The sequence below is a fragment of the Hyperolius riggenbachi genome, chromosome 6 (assembly GCF_040937935.1).
Source record: "Hyperolius riggenbachi isolate aHypRig1 chromosome 6, aHypRig1.pri, whole genome shotgun sequence".
NCBI lineage: Eukaryota > Metazoa > Chordata > Amphibia > Anura > Hyperoliidae > Hyperolius > Hyperolius riggenbachi.
In genome coordinates, this window is record NC_090651.1 from 210,254,947 (window position 1) to 210,278,515 (window position 23,569).

The 23,569-nt window shown below is 42.8% G+C and overlaps 1 protein-coding gene across 14 annotated transcripts in view; it reads right to left on the reverse strand.

Annotated features, from left to right (window-relative positions):
* Positions 1–23,569, reverse strand: part of ARHGAP32 (Rho GTPase activating protein 32) — a 562,915-nt gene that overhangs the window by 181,949 nt on the left and 357,397 nt on the right. For all 14 annotated transcript variants that reach the window (XM_068240358.1, XM_068240357.1, XM_068240361.1 and 11 more), the window contains one exon: positions 19,383–19,491. In XM_068240358.1, the coding sequence (XP_068096459.1) occupies positions 19,383–19,487 (105 nt within the window). In that variant the 5' untranslated portion in view covers positions 19,488–19,491. The remainder of the gene's footprint in view (positions 1–19,382; positions 19,492–23,569) is intronic.

A 23,569-nucleotide genomic window follows, 5' to 3' on the forward strand; every position in this document is an offset into this window, starting at 1 on the left:
TGGGCGATTATATCGCCCAAGCGAGTTCTTTTCTGCCTGGAGGGGGGAGTCTAAAGTTTAATAAGATTAGGCAATGCCCCCATCGCCTAAGTTAAGAACTCGCCAGTGCTTAGCGCTGGCGAGTTCAGCAATAGGATATGGCCCCTAATCTTTAATAATGTGTTTATTTTTGGACATAAAGACTGCCTGGTCAGATTTAATAGGAGTAAAAGTGTATACACACAGGGTGTTGACCATCAGGACAGAGCCCAATACTATGGACTGTACATACACATTGCTCTGGTACATCAGAGCAATGTATACTGTTGCTATAGGGAGGAGTGACAACGGATAATGCACAATGGAGCAGCTTCTGACAGGCGGAGTAAGGAGGGGAACAATGTGCTCAGGGGTTGCTGTCATTTATACTGTACATCTGAAACACAAGATCTTTAAATGCGCTTGGGGGACACTACTGCATTCTCGACTGAGTTCCATCTGGCTTGTTTAAAAAGCTTAAGACAAAATTTGCTTGCTAATAATCAGCTTGTGCAGTGTTCTCCCCAGAATAATTTTCCAGCCGGGTGGCATGAAATAGTAGCCGGGTGGCATGAAAAAGCAGCCGGGTGGGTAGAGATGAAAATGCAGGGCAACTCTGCTTACAGCATAGGAGGTGGTGAGGAGGTGAGCCAATGACAGCCGGGTGGTCACCAAATCTAGCCGGGTGGAGCACCCGGCTAAAAGAGCCTGGGGAGAACACTGTTGTGTATGGCTGACCTTATCTTGCTGATGGGTTGCACAAAAAACAGTAAATAATCAGTAATGCAGCACTGAATTACGGATAATAGCTGAATAACCCTGTGTACATGACCACAAGGCTATGAGCTGTAAACAGTCCTGTGACTAGTCGCCTGATACTTTTCTCACCCTCAAGAATAAATGTTCATGTGTTTTATGTGTCGGTCAACACTTTTTGGAGAAACATGTGAACTGTGCATAGTTCAGCTGTGTGGTCATGTCTGGAACACAGTTCTCAATCTAGAACAATAAAAAAAAAATCTGAATAAAGATGGTGAATGCAGCAGCATAAAATTCTTCTACTTTATGTCCAAATGACATCTTATGGTAGATTATTCAAAAGGAATGAGTACAAATGCAACATCACTGCCCTCAAGCACTGGATTTAATAGAGTTCTTTACATAAAACTTACAGGAATATACCAATCAAAACTGCATAATTTGGACCAAAGGTGTAAACTACTGGATTTAGGTACAAACATTATACAGTACCTTCCTAGTGCCGGTATGCAGTTTTTTAAATCTTTATTTGACATTGTACTGTATAATGCTAGGACACCCTGTACCTTTAGAAACCACATAAAAGCACCTTATAGCAGTACTGAAGATGGCTAATAATACATGATATAGCGTTCAATTGCACGATCAAAAAATAATAAAAGAAAGAAGTTTTGAATCAGGATGATACAATTTATTGGCTAACTTAAGAGATAAATAAAAAGAAAGCTTTTGGCTAATAAACCTTCATCGGACTTGTTTCCTGCATATACTGACAAGATTTTAAAAAACACAGTTTATATACATTGGACATACAGAGGAGTAACATTCTTTTGCAAACATAAATAAATGTAATTATGGTAGATGCCTTAATTGCCACTTCAGGAGGCATGCTAGCTAAATAGAGGAGCACCAGTTTCCTAAAACATAACATACATACATTTTCTCCTCTGTATGTCCAATGTATATAAGCCGTGTTTTCTTTTTTTTTTTAATCTTGTCAGTACCGGTATATGCAGGAACCAAGTCCAAAGAAGGCTTATTAGCCGAAAGTTTACTTTTGATTTATCTCTTAAAGTGTACCAAAGATGGTACACTAGGCTTCATTTATACTTACCCTGGGCTTCCTCCAGCAACAGGAGCAGTTCCTGAGACGGTTCACTACGTTTAATTTATACTTACCCAGGGCTTCCTTCAGCCCCATGAGCAGCGCTAAGCCCCTCGCCATCCTCCTCAGTCCCTCCGTTCTGGTGCTACTACTGCGAGGGTTCACTATGAGTTAGCCAATGTTATCCTGATTTAAAACTTCTTGCTTTTACTGATGGCTAACATGGTACAACACTCTACTCCATCACACCATATAATGCAATAGTAAGAGTAAAGTGCAAGTGCTAAAACAATGAACACCATTGGGAGAAAAAGTGAAACAAAAAAGTATAAGGTATGAATACCTGTGCCCAAACCATAGGTGGAACAATAAATGCAAAAATTCCAAAGCAGCTTGAGAAGGTGAAGAGAGGTGTGCGTAATAGCAGAGAATGGACAGGTGTGTGCCGCCATGAAGGAGGAGAGGAGGTGCAAGGCCAGCAAGTGTTGGTGGAAAAGGCTCTTACCAGGAGTAAATAAAGAGAGGAGAGCGTGTGCAGCCCCCGTCTAGTGGATTTACCAGCCACACGAGGGACTTTGGATCCCCTGGGTTGTTGCAGCATCCGGCTCAAATTGACAATGTTTCAACCAGAAACACTGTCAGTCCCTGGTAACCGGCACCGGTGGGGATCACCGATAAAGAGCAAACCTCCCCCATGTGCAGCTTATAATACTCACTGAGTGTCCAGCTAGTTTTCTAACCTTTCTGTTGTCCTCTGTGCATGACACCCAGCGTGGCACCTGACCCGAGTCGAGTCATGCGACACGCTGGGAGCAGTGCAAGGACGCCAGAAAGCCACTAGTAGCAACAGGAAGGTGTCATGAACGGGGCAGCTGCGGCGAACAGCGCCGCCGCAGCTGTCTCCATGCCGCCACCCGTCCTCCCGGGGTCTAGGACGCCGAGGACGGAACGTACGTTTGGTAGGGAGGTCACCGTCTCGCACGGGCGCGTGCACAGACGGGACCTTTATGCTGGGAGGAAGCCGGTCAGCTGACCTGCTGGTCAGCTGATCGCAGAGGACACTCACGGCGCCCAGGATTGGCTGTGCACAGGGGGGGGGCGTGCCAGTGAGGTCTCCTCTGCTTCTTAAGCCTCCGGGCTTCAGTCTGGCGCTGTCTGCTGTCGTGAATACCTCGTGTGTTAGCGCTCAGACCTTAGACTAGATCCCAGGTGTTGAAACCAAGGACTTCACACCTAGATTAGGATATTGTTTATATTGTTCTGATTTCCTGTGTATGACTCTTGGCTAAACTCTGACTCTGATCTTGCTGTCTGATTCTGTACTTCTGCCTTTCTGCCTTAAAGTTGCTGAACCTCTGCCTGATTACCGACTACTCTCCTGCCTCACGATTCTTTACCGATACTTACTTCTCTGTTGCTGAACCTCTGCCTGATTACCGACTACTCTCCTGCCTCACGACCTTGTACCGATACTTACTTCTCTGTTGCTGAACCTCTGCCTGGTTACCGACTACTCTCCTGCCTCACGATCTTGTACCGATACTTACTTCTCTGTTGCCGAACCTTGCCTGTCTGACCACTCTACTCACCAGTGGGTCCTAACCACTGGTGAGGTACTCTATACCCGCCAGCTCCGCTGGTCGGGGGTAGCCTGGTGACTGATAGTACCTTCCCAGCTCCTCTGGGAAGGTTCAGCCAAATCTATTCAAGTCACCTGAGAGGACCTTCTCCAGCTTCCCTGGGAAGGTTTGCTCTTATAGTTTGTATCACCTGCTCCCCAGGTGACCACTAGTCTGCAGTACTCTCTGAATCACCTGCTCCTCAGGTGACCACTAGGCTACAGTACTCTCTGAATCACCCGCTCCTCGGGAGATCCTGTCACTTTAATACCAGTCTCTCCAGCTTGCTGGGGCAAGTCTCTGATATACACTCAGTGTACTGATAATGCCTTTCCAGCCCCTCTGGTAAGGCCTCATCAAACTATTAAAGTTACGGTTGCACCAAGCACTCCACATATAGCATCCTTTCAGCTATACCAGTATTATTGGTGATTCTGCAGATCACCACATAATCAGGTATAGAGTCTGCATCATTGGTGATTCTGCAGATCACCAAATAATCAGACATCTGAGTTGCTACACCCAACCATTACAGAAGGTTAGAAGAGAGAGTTGGAGGCTCGGCGAGTATTGTAAGGCCTAAAAAAAACCACGTTATTCCCTGAGGCATGCCGGTTAGTTGAGACTTCCGGTTGCCTGAGTTCCAAATAATGAATACTTTACTGTATAACGGTATTTTACTGCTTACAATTATGCTAATGTAAAGCTCTTCAGGGCCACGTAGAATGGCAAGGACCTAGGTTCTCAAAACAGTATATGTACCCCTGGGGGCAACTTTAGTTAGGCTCAGGGGGTACTTGAACCAGTCATAATCAAAACAAAATAAGACACAGAACATTTATATAGCGCTTTTCTCCTGTCGGACTCAACGTGCCAGAGCTGTAGCCAATAAGGCATGCTCAGTAGGCAGAAGTAGTGTAAGGTCTCCTTACTAAAGAAGTGCTGGCTTACTGAACAGGAAAAGTCAAGATTCGAACCCTGATCTTCTGTGTCAGAGTAAGCCACAATGGAGTAAGTTTTGAGATTAAAAAATGATAAATCACATGGAAACAAATCTGAAGATGTATTTGTAGTTATGTAAGAGCATCAAGCAAAGTTTGCAAAGCATCTATACACAATTTTGAAGTATACTTAACAAATATACGGTACATGCGTCAGGGGGTATCTGAGATGGTACCTAAAAAAAGGGGGTACTTGGAAAGTACAGTCATTGATAAAAGGGTACATGATGTAATAATGTTGAAAATACTGCCCTTGATCAGGGCTTCCCAACCCTGTCCTCAAGTACCACCAACAGTGCATGTTTTGTAGAAATCCACAGAGGTAGTTAGTTAATCAGTTCTGCTTAGACACTAATTACCTCACCTGTGAAGATTTGTGGTCTGGTGTGTGTGTGTGTGTGTGTGTGCGTGCGTGCATGCATGCGTGCGTGTGTCTGTGTACACAGTGCTGCCCCTAATTATTCATGTCCCTGACAAATTTTGACTTGAAGTCATTTTATTCAACCAGCAAGTACTAATTTTTTGGCGGGAAATAACATGGGTATCTACCAAAAGATAATTAGACGATGTACAAGAGGCATTATTGCGGGAAAAAAAAAACATTTCTCAGCTTTTATTTACATTTGAGCAAAAAGTGTCCAGTCCAAAATTATTCATACCCTTCACAAACTGTCACAGTCTGTGGGAACATCCAAAGTTCTATACCATTCCAAATAGTCCAAGCTGTTTTAAAGCATCCCAATTACCCTGATTAATTGGGAACAGCATGTTTTAATTAACTCAACAGGTTAAAAACAGCAGCTCTCCACAGTTAGTTTGAGGACAGTCATGGCTGAGACAAAGGAGCTCAGTGAGGACCTGCGACTGCACATTGTGGTTGCTCACAAGTCAGGAAAGGGCTACAAGGCCATTTCTAAATGTTTTCAAGTTCCAGTGGCTACAGTGCAAAGTATTGTTAAAAAATACAAAATGCTCCGCACTGTGGAAAATCTCTGAGGACGTGGTCGGAAGCCAAAAGTAACACCTGTGCTGGCCAGGAGGAAAGTGAGGAGGTGAAAAAAAATCCAAGGATCACCACCAAGACCATCCTGGTGAATCTGGGCTTTGCTGGTGGCAATTTCTCAAAGGCAGACAATCCAACGGACACTGCACACTGCTGGATTCCACAGATGCAGACCAAGGAGGACGCCATTTCTCCAGATAATGCACACAAAAGCTTGCTTGGCATTTGCAAATGCTCATCTGGGCAAAGAAGAAGACCTCTGGTCTTCTGTGTTATGGTCAGATGAAACAAAAATTGAATTGTTTGGTCACAATGATGTTTCCTTCATTTGGCGTAAAAAAGGAGAAGCCTTCAACCCAAAAAACACTATCCCCATTGTCAAACATGGTGGTGGGAACCTAATGCTTTGGGGTGTTTTTCAGCCAGTGGACCAGGAAACCTAATCACAGTAAACGGCACCAGGAAAAAAAGAGCAATACATGAGGATTCTTAACAACGACTGCCTGTCTGCAGAGAAACTTGGCACTAGTGGACGGACATTTCAGCATGACAATGACCCAAAACACACAGCAAAAATGGTGAAGAAAAGGTAAGCAGAAAATAACATATACCGTTTTGGAGTGGCCCAGCCAGAGACTTGACTTGAATCCAGTTGAGAATCTGTGGAGGGAGTTAAAGATCAGGGTGATAGCAAGAAGACCCTCCAACCTGAAAGATTTGGAGTTCATTGCTAAAGATGAATTGGTAAAAATACCTGTGTATACATGCAAAAAGCTGGTCTGCAATTATAGGAAGCTTTTGATCGCTGTAATAGCCAATAAAGGCTTTTCTATTGAATATTGAGAAGGGTATGAATAATTTTGGACTGGACACTTTTTGCTCCAATGTAAATAAAAGCTGAGAAATGTTTTTTTTTACACAATAATGCCTCTTGTACATCATCTTATTATCTTTTGGGAGACTCCTATGTCATTTCCGGTCAAAAAATTACTTGCTGGCTGAATAAAAGTAACTTTAAGTCAAAATTTGCCATGAGCACCCTGCCCACAGTGTTAGAGCAACACCTGGCAATACAGATATGCTACTAGGGACACATGCACAGTACCACCTTCATTGTCACACTGTAGATTACTACTTCTGATGTGCTGGAAACCATAGAAACCAGCAGTTCTCTGCAGTTTTTGTGCCAGGTATGGAAACAATCACTTCCTGCTTGGCAAAAGTGGTTGCTGGATGAGTCGAGTTAAGGCTTGCAAACTGCAATCTCATCTTAGAAAACCAGGCCTGTTATGATAGTGACATCTCAAAAAAACTGGTGATGTTTATGATGTAAGCCTCATTTTTCTGAAATTCTAAAGTCTGTAACAAGTTAGTCGGATTACAAATCCTCATCTCTGCCTAAGCAGCCATGGAAATCAGTACATCTCTTAGGGCCTGTTTCCACTATCGCGAATCTGCATGCGTTTCCTGCATGCAGATTCGCACAGCCAATACAAGTGGATGGGCCTGTTTCCACTTGTCAGTTTTCCTGAGCGCTTTTCTGTGCAGGATTTTTCTGCAAGGCAGAGCCCTCAGAATTCGCCTGCGTGTGGAATGCATGCGAATCGCCGCTAATGTATTTAATAGGGAAATCGCCTGCGGCTTTGGTATGCGAATTTCCATGCGAAATCGCATGCAAATTCACATGGAAATCAATGGAAGTGCACACCGGCACTGCCATGGTTAAATTCGCATACAGTGTCATTCATGCGAATTTGCATGAAAATCCGCATACACTCGCATGCGAAATTCTCATCCGCATGCAAATTTTTACCGCGGCGATTCGCACCGCAAAAGTGGAAATGAGCCCTTATAAAAAAAAGAAGGCAAAGAAATTAATTAGCTTTGATTCTTCAAAGGGTTCCAACAGCACTGCACATATGGGCCTGATTGAGGTATGATGTTATAATGTCTGCTTGCATATTAAATGGAGTAGCTTACAGTAGGGACCAGTCCAAAGGAGAAAACTTTATCAGAATGAACTAGTATAATGGAAGATACTGCAGTGTGTTGATTACTACAAACAGCTAAAGTTTCATGGGGCCCAGTTATCCAAGCTTTCTTGATAACTGAGATCTTCCATCCCTCTGATTACCTCTTTAACGACCGCTCCACTCCAATCGGCATGGACGCGGCGGCAGCCCCAGGACCGCCTAACGCCAATTGGCGTGCATCCCTGGGGGCGTGTTTTGCAGGTGGCAAGCGATCATCTCTGCTGGAATAACGGAGCTCCGCCCCGCCATCAGTCTCCCAGCGGAGACTGTTAGACGTCAAAACTGCCATCTATTTACAATGTACAGCGCTGCAATCTACAGCAGTGCTGTACTGGGGACAGCTGTGTCGTGTGACACAGCTGTCTCCCTGGGTGGCAGGGAATAGATCCGCTGTCATAGACTGAAGCCTATGACAGCCACTTGTGCCGATTGGCTGGCAGGGGGAAAGAGGGATAGATAAATGATGAAAAAAGGGGAAATTTATTTTTTAAAAAATCACGTCTTTGTACTTGTTCTAAAGGTGGCCATACATGGTACAATTTTTCATTTTTTTTTTCGATTAGATAACTTAGTTCGATTATTCCGTTAGATCGAATATAAAGATTTTTCCAGCATGTCCGATCGGATTTTTCTCGAAAAAAAGGAAAATCGTTCAACTTTCTTGATTGAAAAAAATATATATTTTCAACTTTTATTAGATTCGATCATTTAGATCGAATAAAAGGGATAATCCAACGTTTTTATTGTACCATGTATGGCCACCATTAGAGTGTGGTGATTACAACTGTATCCCAAACTGCAACCATATATCAAAAAATCAGTTACATCCATGCACTGGGACCATCTGACAAAACAAATTAGCTCAATGCATGGAGACTCCGTAACTTCTAACAGAGAGAACAAATAAAGCTATAGGAACAAATGTCCAAAATCCCACACAGCCACTAGGAGTTAATATTATATAGTTATGGTGACAAGGATTCAATTAAGCCCCATACATGCTTGCAACTTAGTTCACATGAAACGACAGTAGGCGATCCTACGCTGTCCACCGTCAGTTGATTAGTGATCGGACACGTTGGAAATTTATGACGATCATGATTGTGATTAAAAGCCATCCACAGTTTGCTCCTCACTTGTCAACCCACTCTCCCCTGTACTGAGATGCACAGCTCATTCCAAAACATGGTCATATTTCAGGCAATAAATGTACAGGGCTTAAGGGAACTCGAGGTGAGAGACATATGGAGGCTGCCATATTTAATTCCTTTTAAGCCGGTTGCCTTGTAGTCCTATTGATTTTATGGTATCAGCAGTGTCTAAATCACAACCCTGAACCAAGCATGTGGCTAATCCAGTCAGGCTTAAGTCAGAGCACCTGATCTGCATGATTGTTCAGGGTCTATGGTTAAAAGTATTATGCCTAGTATACACCATGCAATTTCATGTCAGATAGACGGGTCGAATTGATTATTTCTGACAGGTCCAATCTGATTTCTGATCGATTTTTCCAATCTCATCTATACAAAATTGATCAGATCGGAAATCAGATCGGACCTGTTGGAAATAATCAATTCAAACAATCTATCTGACGGGAAATTGCATGGTGTGTACCAGGCAACAGGATCAGGGAGACAGCCAGGCAACTTTCATAGTTTAAAAGGAAAAAAATCCTGGCAACCTCCGTATCACGGATGGCGGGCAATGGCTCTCCTCCGCCATTGCCCGCCACCCACCTCCTCCACCACCATCAGCACACAGGCCGGTATGTTATTGTAGGACTGTAACTATGGATCCGATGTGATGGATTGAGTCACTGCTGAAATAAACACGAGCAACTGAGGACGGAAGGTGCACGTATTTCATTTTATTCTACTACAAAGATTATGAAGCTTCTTTCCCTATAGCTTGACGGAGCACACGTCCCTAAGTGATTGACAGCAAGGATCCGGCCGAAGGTGGTGAGAGTTTTGCTTTTAATTCCCTTCTACTGTACATTTGAATTGAATTATATGAAGTGCCGCACTGCATCTTCCTCTTGTAAAACAACCTCCGTATCACTCTCACCTTGGGTTCACCATACTAAGGTAGCTTTATCAAAACCAGTGCAAGAAAAAACAAGTGTACAAATGAAGCACTTAATTGGAGCAACCAATAAGAATCTTTGATTTGGCCACCTGCTCTAATTTTGCACCAGTTATCAGTGCACTAGTTTTGATAAATCCGCCCCACTGTCTGTCTTTCTCAGGATTTGTGGAGTTCTATTAACAGCAACTTTAATGGGCAGCAGGGACTAGTAAGCAAAATATCAACAAATGAATCTGGTATATCCACAGTCACAGAAAGTAAACCATATGGAAGTATCTCAGCTAACACACATGGGAGTTAAACCTAATGAGATACTTTCTCTTCCTGTGATCTCTTCATGATGCCAATAAATCCACATGTAAAAGAAACTAAGCTGAATAGGTGTAAAATGTTGTTTTATCAGCCTGCAAAGTTGGAATCTCCCTGAACCACCCCAATAAAATCCAGAGAGTGTACAAACAGTAATTACTACACCAAAGCAGTATTATTGCTGGAACTGCACTCTCAGCTCAGAGAAGATTCACACTATGGGAGTGAGATATGAATAGAGAAGGTATCCACCTAACATATCTCATCAGAGAAGGCTCTAGTTTTACAAAGTCCCATTCACTAGTGGACCCTTGTCACTTGACACGTGTACATCACTTTATTATTCCTGTGTCAATCCCAAAAACATAACTGGATTGATATCAAAAGGCTAGAGAACATTTGGTGGCAACATTTTGCAACCCTCACCTGGGTTATACCAGGGTTATACACTTTAGGAAATATTTGCTGACCTACTTTTTTTTTTAAAAATATGAATGTATGCAAGAACCCTCAACAGAACACTGACCTTTTATCATTCTTCTATATGTGATATGATTCAGGCAAAAGTTCCACTATTTGGCACCTGTTATCTAGTGAAAGTCTGCTGGATTACCTATGTTTTCCAGTGTTATTTAATGTTCTAGAACCTGAATAAATCAACTGAAATGCTCCTTGCACTCTATGGGCTTGATTCACTAAACTGTGCTATGACAAATAGCACGCCTTATCAGAGATAACACGCCTTATCAGAGTAGCACAGCGAGAAATACAACCATATGCCTGCTAATTGGCAATAGGACTCGTCCTGCCCTGACCCCCAGCAGGGTCGTAGTGCTCGCTATGCTACTCCGATAAGGCGTGTTATATTTGATAAGGTGTGTTATCTTTGATAAGGTGTGACATATTTTCATAAGGTGTGATATCTTTGAAAAGGCGTGATATTTGAGTTATGACGGTTTAGTGAATCAAGCCCTTGATGTGAACGGCAGAAGGGCTGTCTATAGTATGCGCTTCTGTGCGCATTTGACGTGGCAACATGCAAGAACTGCAGAAGGGTATAGACTCTATACCCTTCTGCAATTCTTGCATGTTGCCACGTCAAATGCGCACAGAAGCGCATGTGATATGAACGAGGCCTAAGTCTATGACTACAATTATTAGAGGCAGAAGATCAGCTGGATAGCCAGGTGTCTGGTATTGCTATTTGTCATAGCACGGTTTAGTGAATCAACCCCAATATGTGACACGATCCGAACACAGTGCAATGATATTCCTATAGGACTAGCACTTTGATTGCAGCGTGGTGCCGCAGGCTCTGTCGGGATAGCATCTCCACAGTTGCAGTGAAGCATACTTTCATTGGAACTGTATACTTCACTGTATGCGTTGCCTTTGTAAAATGCGATGCGAATTTTGGCAGCGCTGCATTGCGATTGTATCTACATAATGTTTAAAGCCGAAATGTATATATTGGGGCTTAAATGGAGCAAGTGCAACAACAAATTAGTATTCAAAATGCATCACATTTATTTAACATTCTTTACAAAGTTCTTCTGGTTTCATACAAGATGGAGAGTAGTGTGTAGCTCCACATGCTGAGTTCAAAGATTCTCTCACGTGTTTCCCGGCCACTGTGTTCTATTCTGTTGCTGCTGTTGTCTCCCTGCCCCCCTTCCATACCAACAGAGCGCATCACTAGCCTGGAGACCAGCAACGCTTCTATACAGCACTGTGTCTCAAATTGTCACCCGAGGGATCAAATCCTGATCCCAACAGATGACAGAAATGTAAGGTGTGTATGCATCTTTACAACTTAAAGTGCTTGCTTTCTTTTCTCATGATTATATACTGTATATCACGATAGCAAGCAAAATTGAGAAATTAGGTCAGAAATCAGATAATGAATACTCAGTATAGAAAGGCTTTCACAGGATAAAGTACTGTGCAGGAGGAGATTCTGGGATTATTGAGTTAATGAGGCCGGAGTGTACAGTAAAAACAACCGGAAGAAGAAAAATGTAAAATCAACAACTCTTTATCAGGGAGATAAAAGGAAACAGGCAGGAAGACAGACATGCAAATGCTTGAGATCAGAACAATGTGTGCTTGTGTGGTGCATACACACATTTCTGGACTGGATACATGATTGCAGCATAATGCCAACCTTCACAGCATGCTTAGGACTACCTTTTACTATCAGGGATTTATAAACCAAGAAAAAGAAAACAATAAAAATATGCAGAGATGAAAGGTTTCCAGTGATATTCTCGTACCCCTGCATATGGATTGCTAGTTATACAGTGATTGTTGGAGGCATTGAGGGCTCATCCCAGGGTCCTAATTGTGCAAAGTGTCTGCAGCTGCTACTCGAACATTCAGCGATGCTATTATACAACACGTCTGATGAAGTCTTTACATAAAGGTTCAGAAACAACAGAATTCACCAAGGAATACTTGTTTAAGCAACAGAAAAGAATGTAACTACAAAGAGACAGCTTACGGTTAATTAAGGTATTCACGTCAAGCATGTGGTTATGTCCCCATATTTTCCTGCCCCTGGGAAATCTGTGGATTGAGTAGGAACACTAGTGGCCCAGAAAAAAGAAAGAGGGACATCAATGAAAACTTGAGACAGGTTACAATTACAATGGTACTTTTCAGTTAGCCGGGCACATCCGGCAGGTGGCGCTAATTACAATAAAAGTCTTAATGTGTTAAAAGTGCTAATTACACAAAAGTGTTAATGTAGCCGCTTGTCGGCAGGTCCGCTAATTAAATGAATACTTGACGTCACGTAAAATTGTAAATGTCGCCGAATGTATAGTGTTTGAAGTGGCCGGCTCGCTGCGGCCAAATGTATATTAACCTCCCTGGCAGTAAGCCCGAGCTGAGCTCGGGCTAAGCCGAGGGGGGGGGATTTATCAGGCCCTGGCGGGCTAATTTGTACAATTTTTTTTGGTTACACGCAGCTAGCTCCGCGCCGATTTGCTGCTACCCGCCGCGGCGCACCCCCTCCCCCCACACCCCTTGCACAGTCTGGACAATCACCGCCAGGCAGCGCTAAGCGTTGGATCGGGACTCCCTCTGATGCCATGATGTGGATGACGTCGATGACGTCATCCCGCTCGTCACCATGGCGACGGGGGAAGCCAAACAGGAAATCCCGTTCGGAACGGGATTTCCTGTTTGCTTTGATCGCCAGAGGCGATCGGAAGGGGAGGGGGGATGCCGCTGCACAGCGGCTATCATGTAGCTAGCGCTAGGCTAGCTAAATGATTAAAAAAAAATGTACTGGTAAGTGCTGTGCTGCCCCCTGGCAGTTTTAATAGACTGCCAGGGAGGTTAAAAAGTTAGTAAATTGAATGACAAATAAGCCGGCGGCTTATACAATATTGGCAGCCGGCGGGGACATGCGTGTGTCCCCCAGAGTCGTTCGTCGCGGCAGGGAATCCTGCTTGTTTTATTGCGACGAATGACTCTGCTGCCAGTGTTCTATTGTGTAGAAGAGAGAGGGCAAGGGGGGAGGAGAGCGAGAGCCAAAGCCGGCGGCTTGATCTGTTACATTGCCGCCGGGTTATTTGTCATTCAATTTACTCACTTTTTAATATACATTTGGCCACATCGAGCCGACCACTTCAAACACTATACATTTGGCGACATTAACAATTTTACGTGGCGTCAAGTATTCATTTAATTAGCGACACCTGCCGACAAGCGGTTACATTAACACTTTTGTGTTAATGTGAACTTTTAATGTAATTAGCACCACCTGCCAGATGCGCCCGGCTAACGGAAAAGTACCATTACAATTCCCCACTCTATAAAAAAAAAAAAAATTCAACTGCTACCACTGCTGTTCCTTGAGGATCCCTATTGTTCCCTATAGCATGGTGCCCCAAACTGTATTTTATAGTCTGATGTGGCCTCACAAGTGATTTATACAGAGGGAGCAGTATATTAGCTTCTTGTAATAGGCCTTTGGCCTCAATTCACTAAGATCATGCTAGAGATAATAAGGCAAGAGAAAACTTACCTCCACACCTGAGAGAGTTATCTTACCTCTTCATTCCTTAAGTTACCTCTCCTGTAGTTAATTTACCTCCTCTGTAGTTAATTTACCTCCTCTGTAGTTAATTTACCTCCTCTGTAGTTTTTTTCACATGCAGCTAATTAACAGCTTGTCTTTAACTCTGGAGTTATTTTAAGGATTGGAGAGTTAATTTAAAGACAGAAGAGTTAACTTTAGGCTTGCCTGAGGTAAAATGTTTCCTGAATACTACATGCCTTATCACCATGGTAACAACTCTAGAAGAGTTATTAAAGACAGGAGATAAGTTTAGTGAATTGAGGCCTATGTTTCAAGATACATTTAAAGACATCAGTTTGTAAACGTAGCAGTTGTTACTTTGTAATAGCCACGGGGAGAACTCTAAACAAGCCTAGAACTGTTTCTCATTTTGAGTACTATCCATTTGCTACTACTCTTTTCCTTCTGTCCTTTAGCTAGTTCTCTTTCCATGTACAGTGGAGGAAATAATTATTTGACCCCTCACTGATTTTGTAAGTTTGTCCAATGACAACGAAATGAAAAGTCTCAGAACAGTATCATTTCAATGGTAGGTTTATTTTAACAGTGGCAGATAGCACATCAAAAGGAAAATCGAAAAAATAACCTTAAATAAAAGATAGCAACTGATTTGCATTTCATTGAGTGAAATAAGTTTTTGAACCCCTACCAACCATTAAAGGGAAGGTTCACGCAGGAGTTGTAAAAAATAGAAATCCAAATCCACTTACCTGGGGCTTCCTCCAGCCCGTGGCAGGCAGGAGGTGCCCTCGCCGCCGCTCCGCAGGCTTCCGGTGGTCTCCGGTGGCGAGCCCGACCTGGCCAGGCTGCTTCTGCGCTCCAAGTTGCGTGTCACTTGTGCGCGCTAATGTCATCGGACGTCCTCCGGGCTGTACTGCGCAGGCGCAGAAGTTCTGCGCCTGCGCAGTACAGCCCGGAGGACGTCCGATGACGTCAGCGCGCACAAGTGACATGCAACTTGGAGCGCAGAAGCAACCCGACCTGGCACCCGGCCTGGCCAGGTCGGGCTCGCCACCGGAGACCACCGGGAGCCTGCGGAGCGGAGGCGAGGGCACCTCCTGCGTGAACCTTCCCTTTAAGAGTTCTGGCTCCCACAGAGTGGTTAGACACTTCTACTCAATTAGTCACCCTCATTAAGGACACTTGTCTTAACTAGTCACCTGTATAAAAGACACCTGTCCACAGAATCAATCAATCAAGCAGACTCCAAACTCTCCAACATGGGAAAGACCAAAGAGCTGTCCAAGGATGTCAGAGACAAAATTGTAGACCTGCACAAGACTGGAATGGGCTACAAAACCATTAGCAAGAAGCTGGGAGAGAAGGTGACAACTGTTGGTGTGATTGTTCAAAAATGGAAGGTGCACAAAATGACCATCAATCGACCACGCTCTGGGGCTCCACGCAAGATCTCACCTCGTGGGGTGTCAATGGTTCTGAGAAAGGTGAAAAAGCATCCTAGAACTACACGGGAGGAGTTAGTGAATGACCTCAAATTAGCAGGGACCACAGTCACCAAGAAAACCATTGGAAACACATTACACCGCAATGGATTAAAATCCTGCAGGGCTCGCAAGGTCCCCCTGCTCAAGAAGGCACATGTGCAGGCCCGTCTGAAGTTTGCCAATGAACACCTGAATGATTCTGTGAGTGACTGGGAGAAGGTGCTGTGGTCTGATGAGACCAAAATAGAGCTCTTTGGCATTAACTCAACTCGCTGTGTTTGGAGGAAGAAAAATGCTGCCTATGACCCCCAAAACACCGTCCCCACCGTCAAGCATGGGGGTGGAAGCATTTTGCTTTGGGGGTGTTTTTCTGCTAAGGGCACAGGACAACTTAATCGCATTAACGGAAAAATGGACGGAGCCATGTATCGTGAAATCCTGAACGACAACCTCCTTCCCTCTGCCAGGAAACTGAAAATGGGTCGTGGATGGGTGTTCCAGCACGACAATGACCCAAAACATACAGCAAAGGCAACAAAGGAGTGGCTCAAGAAGAAGCACATTAAGGCCATTGAGTGGCCTAGTCAGTCTCCGGACCTAAATCCAATAGAAAACCTATGGAGGGAGCTCAAGCTCAGAGTTGCACAGAGACAGCTTCGAAACCTTAGGGATTTAGAGATGATCTGCAAAGAGGAGTGGACCAACATTCCTCCTAAAATGTGTGCAAACTTGGTCATCAATTACAAGAAACGTTTGACCTCTGTGCTTGCAAACAAGGGTTTTTCCACTAAGTATTGAGTCTTTTATTGTTAGAGGGTTCAAAAACTTATTTCACTCAATGAAATGCAAATCAGTTGCTATCTTTTATTTAAGGTTATTTTTTCGATTTTCCTTTTGATGTGCTATCTGCCACTGTTAAAATAAACCTACCATTGAAATGATACTGTTCTGAGACTTTTCATTTCTTTGTCATTGGACAAACTTACAAAATCAGTGAGGGGTCAAATAATTATTTCCTCCACTGTATATCAATTCTCCCCTAGTCCCTGCATCCTCAGTTTCTGCAGGGAAAAGAGCCTTTGCAAAGTTCAAGTATACAGCATCTATTGCATTCCCAAGAGCTAAATTCACATTCACCACTTCACCGCATTCTGGAACAGACATCAATGAAACACAAATGAGGTACAAACCCATTTCCACTCAAAGGCTATATTTTTCTTAAAGGAGCACTATGGCGAAAAATTTGAAAATGTAAAATATGTGCAAACATAGACAAATAAAAAGTACATTTTTTTCCAGAGTAAAATGAGCCATAAATTACTTTTCTCCTATGTTGTTGTTACTTACAGTAGGTAGAAGAAACCTGACAGAAGTGACAGGTTTTGGACTAGTTCATTTCTTCATGGGGGAATCCCAGGGATTTCTTTTTTTTTTTCAAAAGAACTTAGTGAATGGCAGTTGCTCTGTCCAACTGCCAAAAAACTGTGTAGCGAGCAGGGAAGCTGGCCAGCATCATTGTTTAAATACTTTTTAGGGAATATCTTTATAAAGAATAAAAGCCTTGCTGAGAATCCGCTATGAAGAGATGGACTAGTCCAAAACCTGTAGCTTCTATTAGATTTCTACTACCTACTGTAAGTGACAGCAACATAGGAGTAAAGTAATGTATGGCTCATTTTACTCTAGAAAAAACGTACTTCTTATCTGTCCATGTCTGCACATAGTTTACATTTTACAATTTTTTTGCCATAATGTTCATTTAAGTTGGACGTGTTCTTTTGTACACATGCTGTGGTCCTGCCCACCAATAAACTTCTTGAAACAAGTAGTTGTCTCCTGTCTGCATAACAAAATGGGGAGCCCTGTACCCCTTGCCGAATTATGTCTCTTGGGTATTTCCCAGAGGAAAGCATGACCACTGTCAATAAGACCTTCCTTTTTGAAACCCACTTTACTGTAAGGCTGGTAGTTGCCAGCAGGATCTGGTTCTCAATTCCAATACAACAATGGATATCTGCTGTTAACCAATGTCTCCCTTTTTAACCTTTTCATCAACCAACAGGATTTATCTCATAGGAGTGCAGCCGCCGGTGATGTGTATATATGGTATACTCAGAAAGGGTGTGTGGTCTGGCAATCACTTGATTTGGGCTTCAGAAGACAATAGTAGCAGAAATATTATATTATCCCTCCTGCCACCCCACACTTGTGGTCAATTCAGGTTACTACACTGCCCATTTCTTCTGTTTCATTGCTGCAAATCCTATACAGTGCATTGAGCATATTAACTGCTATTATTAACTTGACTGTATCATATCATGGACGATTTTTGTTTTTGCATTGTAATGCATTCACGGTTATTGTTTGACTTTTCCGCAAAGCATTTTCTGTGTTTTTTCATATGATTTCTTAATTGCGCCACTCTACAATAGAATTAGCCTCAGTCACGGTAAGAAAATAAGATTTCCAATTTTAACATGCAGGGAAAACACAAAAACGGGATGCAAAGGAACAGAAAAAAAAATTGGAAATACACGTGGCCCATTGACTTTCATTATATGTGTGAGGCAGTTTCACGCTATGCAATCAAACTAGTGCCATTTTAACGTATGAGTGCCCTGCTCAAGCGTGCTACTTAGTGGCAAGGAAATATCACGTGTAAGAAATAAAATTTGATTTTCTAAAGTATATTGGCATTGGGCACTTGGAGGCCACTAGTTAAAAAAAAAAAAAAAACTAAATATGATCATAAAAGAGCTCCAACTCAGAAAACAAAGTATATGATAGGTAGTCCAATAAATAACCTGTGTTTAGTGTGTGTTACATGTAGGTTGCTCCCCAGGTGCTCCCCTATTCCACTACTGTTTACTGATTATTATGATACATGAATATTGCATGGCTAACAAACACTGTTCTATTACTTGCCAATATGCCTATTGCTTTTATGTTAAAGTATCAATCTCTCTGTGTTATCATATTTGCATGGTTACTACTGATTTGCTATGTAAATGCACTGTTCTGCTTTTTATATCCCATTAAAAGCTTTGTTACATAAAAAAAAAGTTGTACACGGTCTACAAGCTTGGTGAACTATGCTGCCTACAAGATGGTGCCCAGAATGGTATGATAATGTGATTTCATTTCTTCCCTGTTCTCCTGTTATCTGAACTATTCCTCAGAACTATCATTTCATTGTGACATTTCGTCTGGACCTCCTTCCGTAAACCAGACTGTAGGCTCTGAAATAAGAGAAATCACTGGAATGCGCCCAAAAAATAAGATACAACTGCCAAAAATATACACTACGCAAGAAATTGCACAGCTGACAAATAATAAAGCAACACACACAGTGGTCATGTGAGCGGGCATCCTCTGTAGCTGGGATGCCAAGGACACATATAGTCAACCTTTTCCCAATACAGCATAGCCTGATGCAACAAGGACTGTATGTCTGCAATTCAAAAACAAGGCGCAGTCTTAAGCCTCGTCTACACGGTACAATTTTCCATCAGATCGGATCTAGACGGATCTATTAGATAATTTCCAACCGGTCCAATCAGATTGCATTAGATTTTGCAATAGATTTTTGGTACTTATCAATGCAAAATCTATCGAAAAATTTATCTGAAACAATTTGACCGTCTACACACGATGCAATTTCTTATTAGATCTATCTAATAGATCCGTCTATCTGATGGAAAATTGTACCGTGTAGATGAGGCTTAATGATGCTGGACCTGTCCTGAAAAGCTGAGCAAAATGTAGCTGTAATTTTCCAATGGAAATTGAAAAAGATAAAAGCATACTGGACCTGAGGGGTAGCATTCAGCAGCATGCCCAGCCTGTGAAACTCACCCCCACTAGAATTCCTTTATCAGAAGATATTTGGAACTTGGTATAGTAGGAAGGACTCACCATAGCACTGATGGTTTCCTCCCAGTCTGGCCTCTCCCGAGGGTGAATACTACGGGGGAGGTCCGGTACAAAGTCATCTTCCTCCAAATGCAATGAGGACTTCATTATTCTGTAACGCAAGAAACACAATAGTTTAGATATGAAGCATGCAACTACCATACATAAAGCATTTAGCATTGGTATTGTGCATACAACAGTAAGGAACATATGCACAAAAGTATGGTAAGTTGCAGTGTGCAGGGAGAGCAGCAATTTTATTGTTATTAACAGTGACAAGGTAGCATGCATTGCGCAATAAGTGCAACCTGCATTAACCAGGTAATGCGAGCATTGCTAGGGTAACCCACATTATGCTACACGTATAGCACAAGTTACAAGTAGCAACCCTTGCGTTACTTAGGAAAACACCGTACGTGTCACACTAATTCCGCAATGCCTGGTCTTGCTCCCTGCGCATGGCAACTTTACCACATTTCCTAATGTGAACCATGATTAATTTGTGAATGGCTAAACAGCAAATGCTATATTAAAAAGGTCTATAAGCACCACTACATTCCAGGAAGAATAAAACAAAAGCAGTTGAAAGGGTATGAGCAGAAATGGGTGCCCCTGGCCATTTGGAAATTTTGGTGCCACCAAAGACCGCAATGTTAAGGCTATTGAGGCTATAGCAGCTCCCAGTGGACAATTTGGGCACTGGAGGCAATAAGCTAGCTGAGCTGTCGCAAATAGCGGCAGAGGGACCGATGTTGATAGAAAGGGAGGAAATTATCAGCAGAGGGACACATAACAGGTAAGTCCTAAGGCACATAGGGTTCTGCTATTATGTAGCCAAACCCCACATCAGTATTAAAGTGTTTGACATAGGTGCTGTGTGTGTGTGTGTGTGTGGGGGGGGGGGGGGGGTGTTATGAGTAGTTAGTGGGGAGGGTTATTGTGAGAGGATGATTAGGTAGAGAATATATGTAGAATATCTGTTGAATTAATTTACAGGGCTCTACAATACATTAGGCAAGCCAGGAGCTGGATCCACTAATAAAGGTGAAACTAAAGCTATGGAGGAACTGGTAACACAATATGAAATGTGAACAGATGGTACAAAGGAAAACAGGGCTGGCTCAGGAACAGATGATGTTTGTAGATGACTGCCAAGAGCTGGGACAAATTATATATCCTCCAAAGCAGACCATTTTACAGAGGCAGATGTTGAGTGGACTTCAGCAGATATGGCTCAAACAACTGAATGAAGTATCCCAGTGTCAGAAGCAGGATCATAACAAGAAGACTCTCCAAGGTCACACACAACAAACACTACAGCAGAACTTGACTGGGACAGTGATGAAGGTAGCACAATCTTCATGAAAGTAGCATAATCTTCAGGTGCTTGAAATATTAGAGATGAACAGTAAATGCTAATTTCATCACGAGCCATACAAACGTAATGCAAATTGTATGCAGGTTGGAACTAGGCCTTAGTATGAGGATCAAAAACCAATAAATGATTAGGATGGTGCTTATGTCCTTAGCATATTAGGTGTAGAATGTCGAGAAAAGTGCTGAAAAATATAGATCTATTGCGTTTACAACTACTGTCCTACAGTTTATCTCTATTCACTTAGGCCCAATCCCTGTTTACCCTTTGCTGACACCAATTTACTTACAGCCTATCCCTGTTACTTATCCCTGTTACCCTACAGCTGTTAATCAAACACCTCTACCCAGTTATTTAAAGTCCATCCTTCAGAGACCATGTATGAAGATTCAGAGGATATCCTTAGGCTAGGTTCCCACTGAGACAAAAAACAAGATCACAATGTAGGACAAAACACTGCATTGTGGGTTATGCATGGCATGCTATGCATACAGTGAAGTATACAGTTAATGAAAAACATGCCTCAACTGTTAACGCGCAAGTTGACTGGTATCCCACAGCATGCCTTGCGCTAAACTGCCAGATTCCATCACACTGCATTGCTAATGTTGGGCAGCACAGTGCCGTAGTGGTTAGCACTCTCGTCTTGCAGCGCTGGGTCCCGGGCTCAAATCCCAGCCAGGTCAACATCTGAAAGGAGCTTGTATGTTCTCCCCATGTCTGTGTGGGTTTCCTCCGGGTACTCCAGTTTCCTCCCACATCCCAAAAACATACAGATACGTTTATTGGCTTCCCCCTAAATTGGGCCTAGACTATGATACATACACTACGCGATACATACATAGACATATGACTATGGTAGGGATTAGATTGTGAGCTCTTCTGAGGGACAGTTAGGTGACAATATATTCTGTACAACGATGCATAAGATGTCGGCGCTATATTAATACTAAATAATAATGTGAAAGTACCAATACCATTTTCACCATTTTGTCTCATAGTGCATTAATGCCTAATGCGTTACTACCACACTTTATGTAGGAACAATCCCAATATACCAGTGTTCATCTAAGCCCACCTTTGCTTTCCTAGAGCCTATCTGCACTCATTCCGAGCATATCCTTATGCAGTATGCATAGAGTTCATCTCTCAGTGTTAATGAGCAGAGGTGATGAGTTGCAGTGAACTCTAGCTGTCCAGGTTGACTGCACATCAAACAGCTGCTCATTATGTGAAGGTCATTAAAGTCAGCATAGAAAAGTAGCAGCTATTTGGATGAGAATCTGACAACACAAGTCACTCAGAATAATGGAAGCCAGGTGTGTAGATATAACCGTCTACCTGAGTGGAATAAGAAAATGAGAATGCTAAGCTTTGAATCTGGAGCTATCCACAATACTCAAATACAAATACACAAATTAGCCAATTAAAAAAACAATTACCAGTTAATGGTTTATACAGTTAAAGCCTATCCTATGACGAAAAGTTTCCTCCCCTATCCCTCCAATGCCCGTCTACCTGAATGCACAACAATGTGGGAGTGGTGCAGGGGGTGTAAGGGGCAGTGGAGTTTAGGTACAGGATAAAAGGGGAGGACCTGGGACAACAGCGTTTTTGGCTCCAGGACCTGTCTGACACAATGGTGGGGACACGTGACAAGGGCTGTGGAGTCGGTACAAAAATCACCTGTGTTACAGACTTGCATCTTCTCACAAGTTCTGTGCGACTCCAGCCCTCCTGGAATCACATCACTGTCATGGTGCTACTCCAAGAAGCAACAGCAATCCCTGCAACAACTCTGGCTGTAGCTCTTTCACTTGAGGTATTTTTGGTTGCACAGCCCACTTTTTAAACATGATTTTTAGGTGCGGAACCCTGGTTTCCAACCATAAGGTTACCATTGGGTGCCTTACATACTAATCTATTGGATGATGTGTTTCTGTGCCTGGACTTTCCTCCACCATGCTAGCCAAAATCACAGTTTACTTTGCACATGATTCAAAATGAGGCAGAAGGACCACACAAATTGCAAACTGATACCCACCACCAACTTTTTTACAGTAATAAAAACCAGGGCTGTGGAGTCGGAGTCGGAGTCGTGGAGTCGGAGTCGTGGAGTCGGAGTCGTGCAATTTTGGGTGCCTGGAGTCGGAGTCGGGGAAAAATGCACCGACTCCGACTCCGACTCCTAATGAATTTGTAACTGTAATTAAAATAGAAAATATGATAAAATGTTCTATTTCTCAGATAAAAGTCATTAAAAATAATGTATATATACAGTAATAGCTGTGCTTAGTCTACAAAAATGAAATAAACCAATCAAAATTAGTTACTTGTGCTGCTTCAATAAAGCAGTCCCCGTATTTTTAAGGTCAGATATACACATCTGATTGTGACTGTATATATGATGTGTACACAGGAATCTCTTATATATACTAAATAACATCTATGCTGTAAGAATAAAGCCTGATGTGTAGCTGTGTCACTAATAGAGATGGTCAACGAGATGGAAATAATTCTGCATTGATGCTGATTTATGCAAATGTATGCACTCCCTTTGCTGATGAAATCAAATAATTTGATATGTTATTAAAATTTGGTTTGGTGACTACAAATTAAAGGGAAACTGAGACGGATGAAAAGTAAAGTTTTATACATACCTGGGGCTTCCTCCAGCCCCCTTCAGGCTAATCAGTCCCTCACTGTCTTCCACCACCCGGATCTTCTGCTATGAGTCCTGGTAATTCAGCCAGTCAGCGTTGTCCGGCCGCATGCCGCTCCCACAGCCAGGAACATTCTGTACCTGCGCAATAGT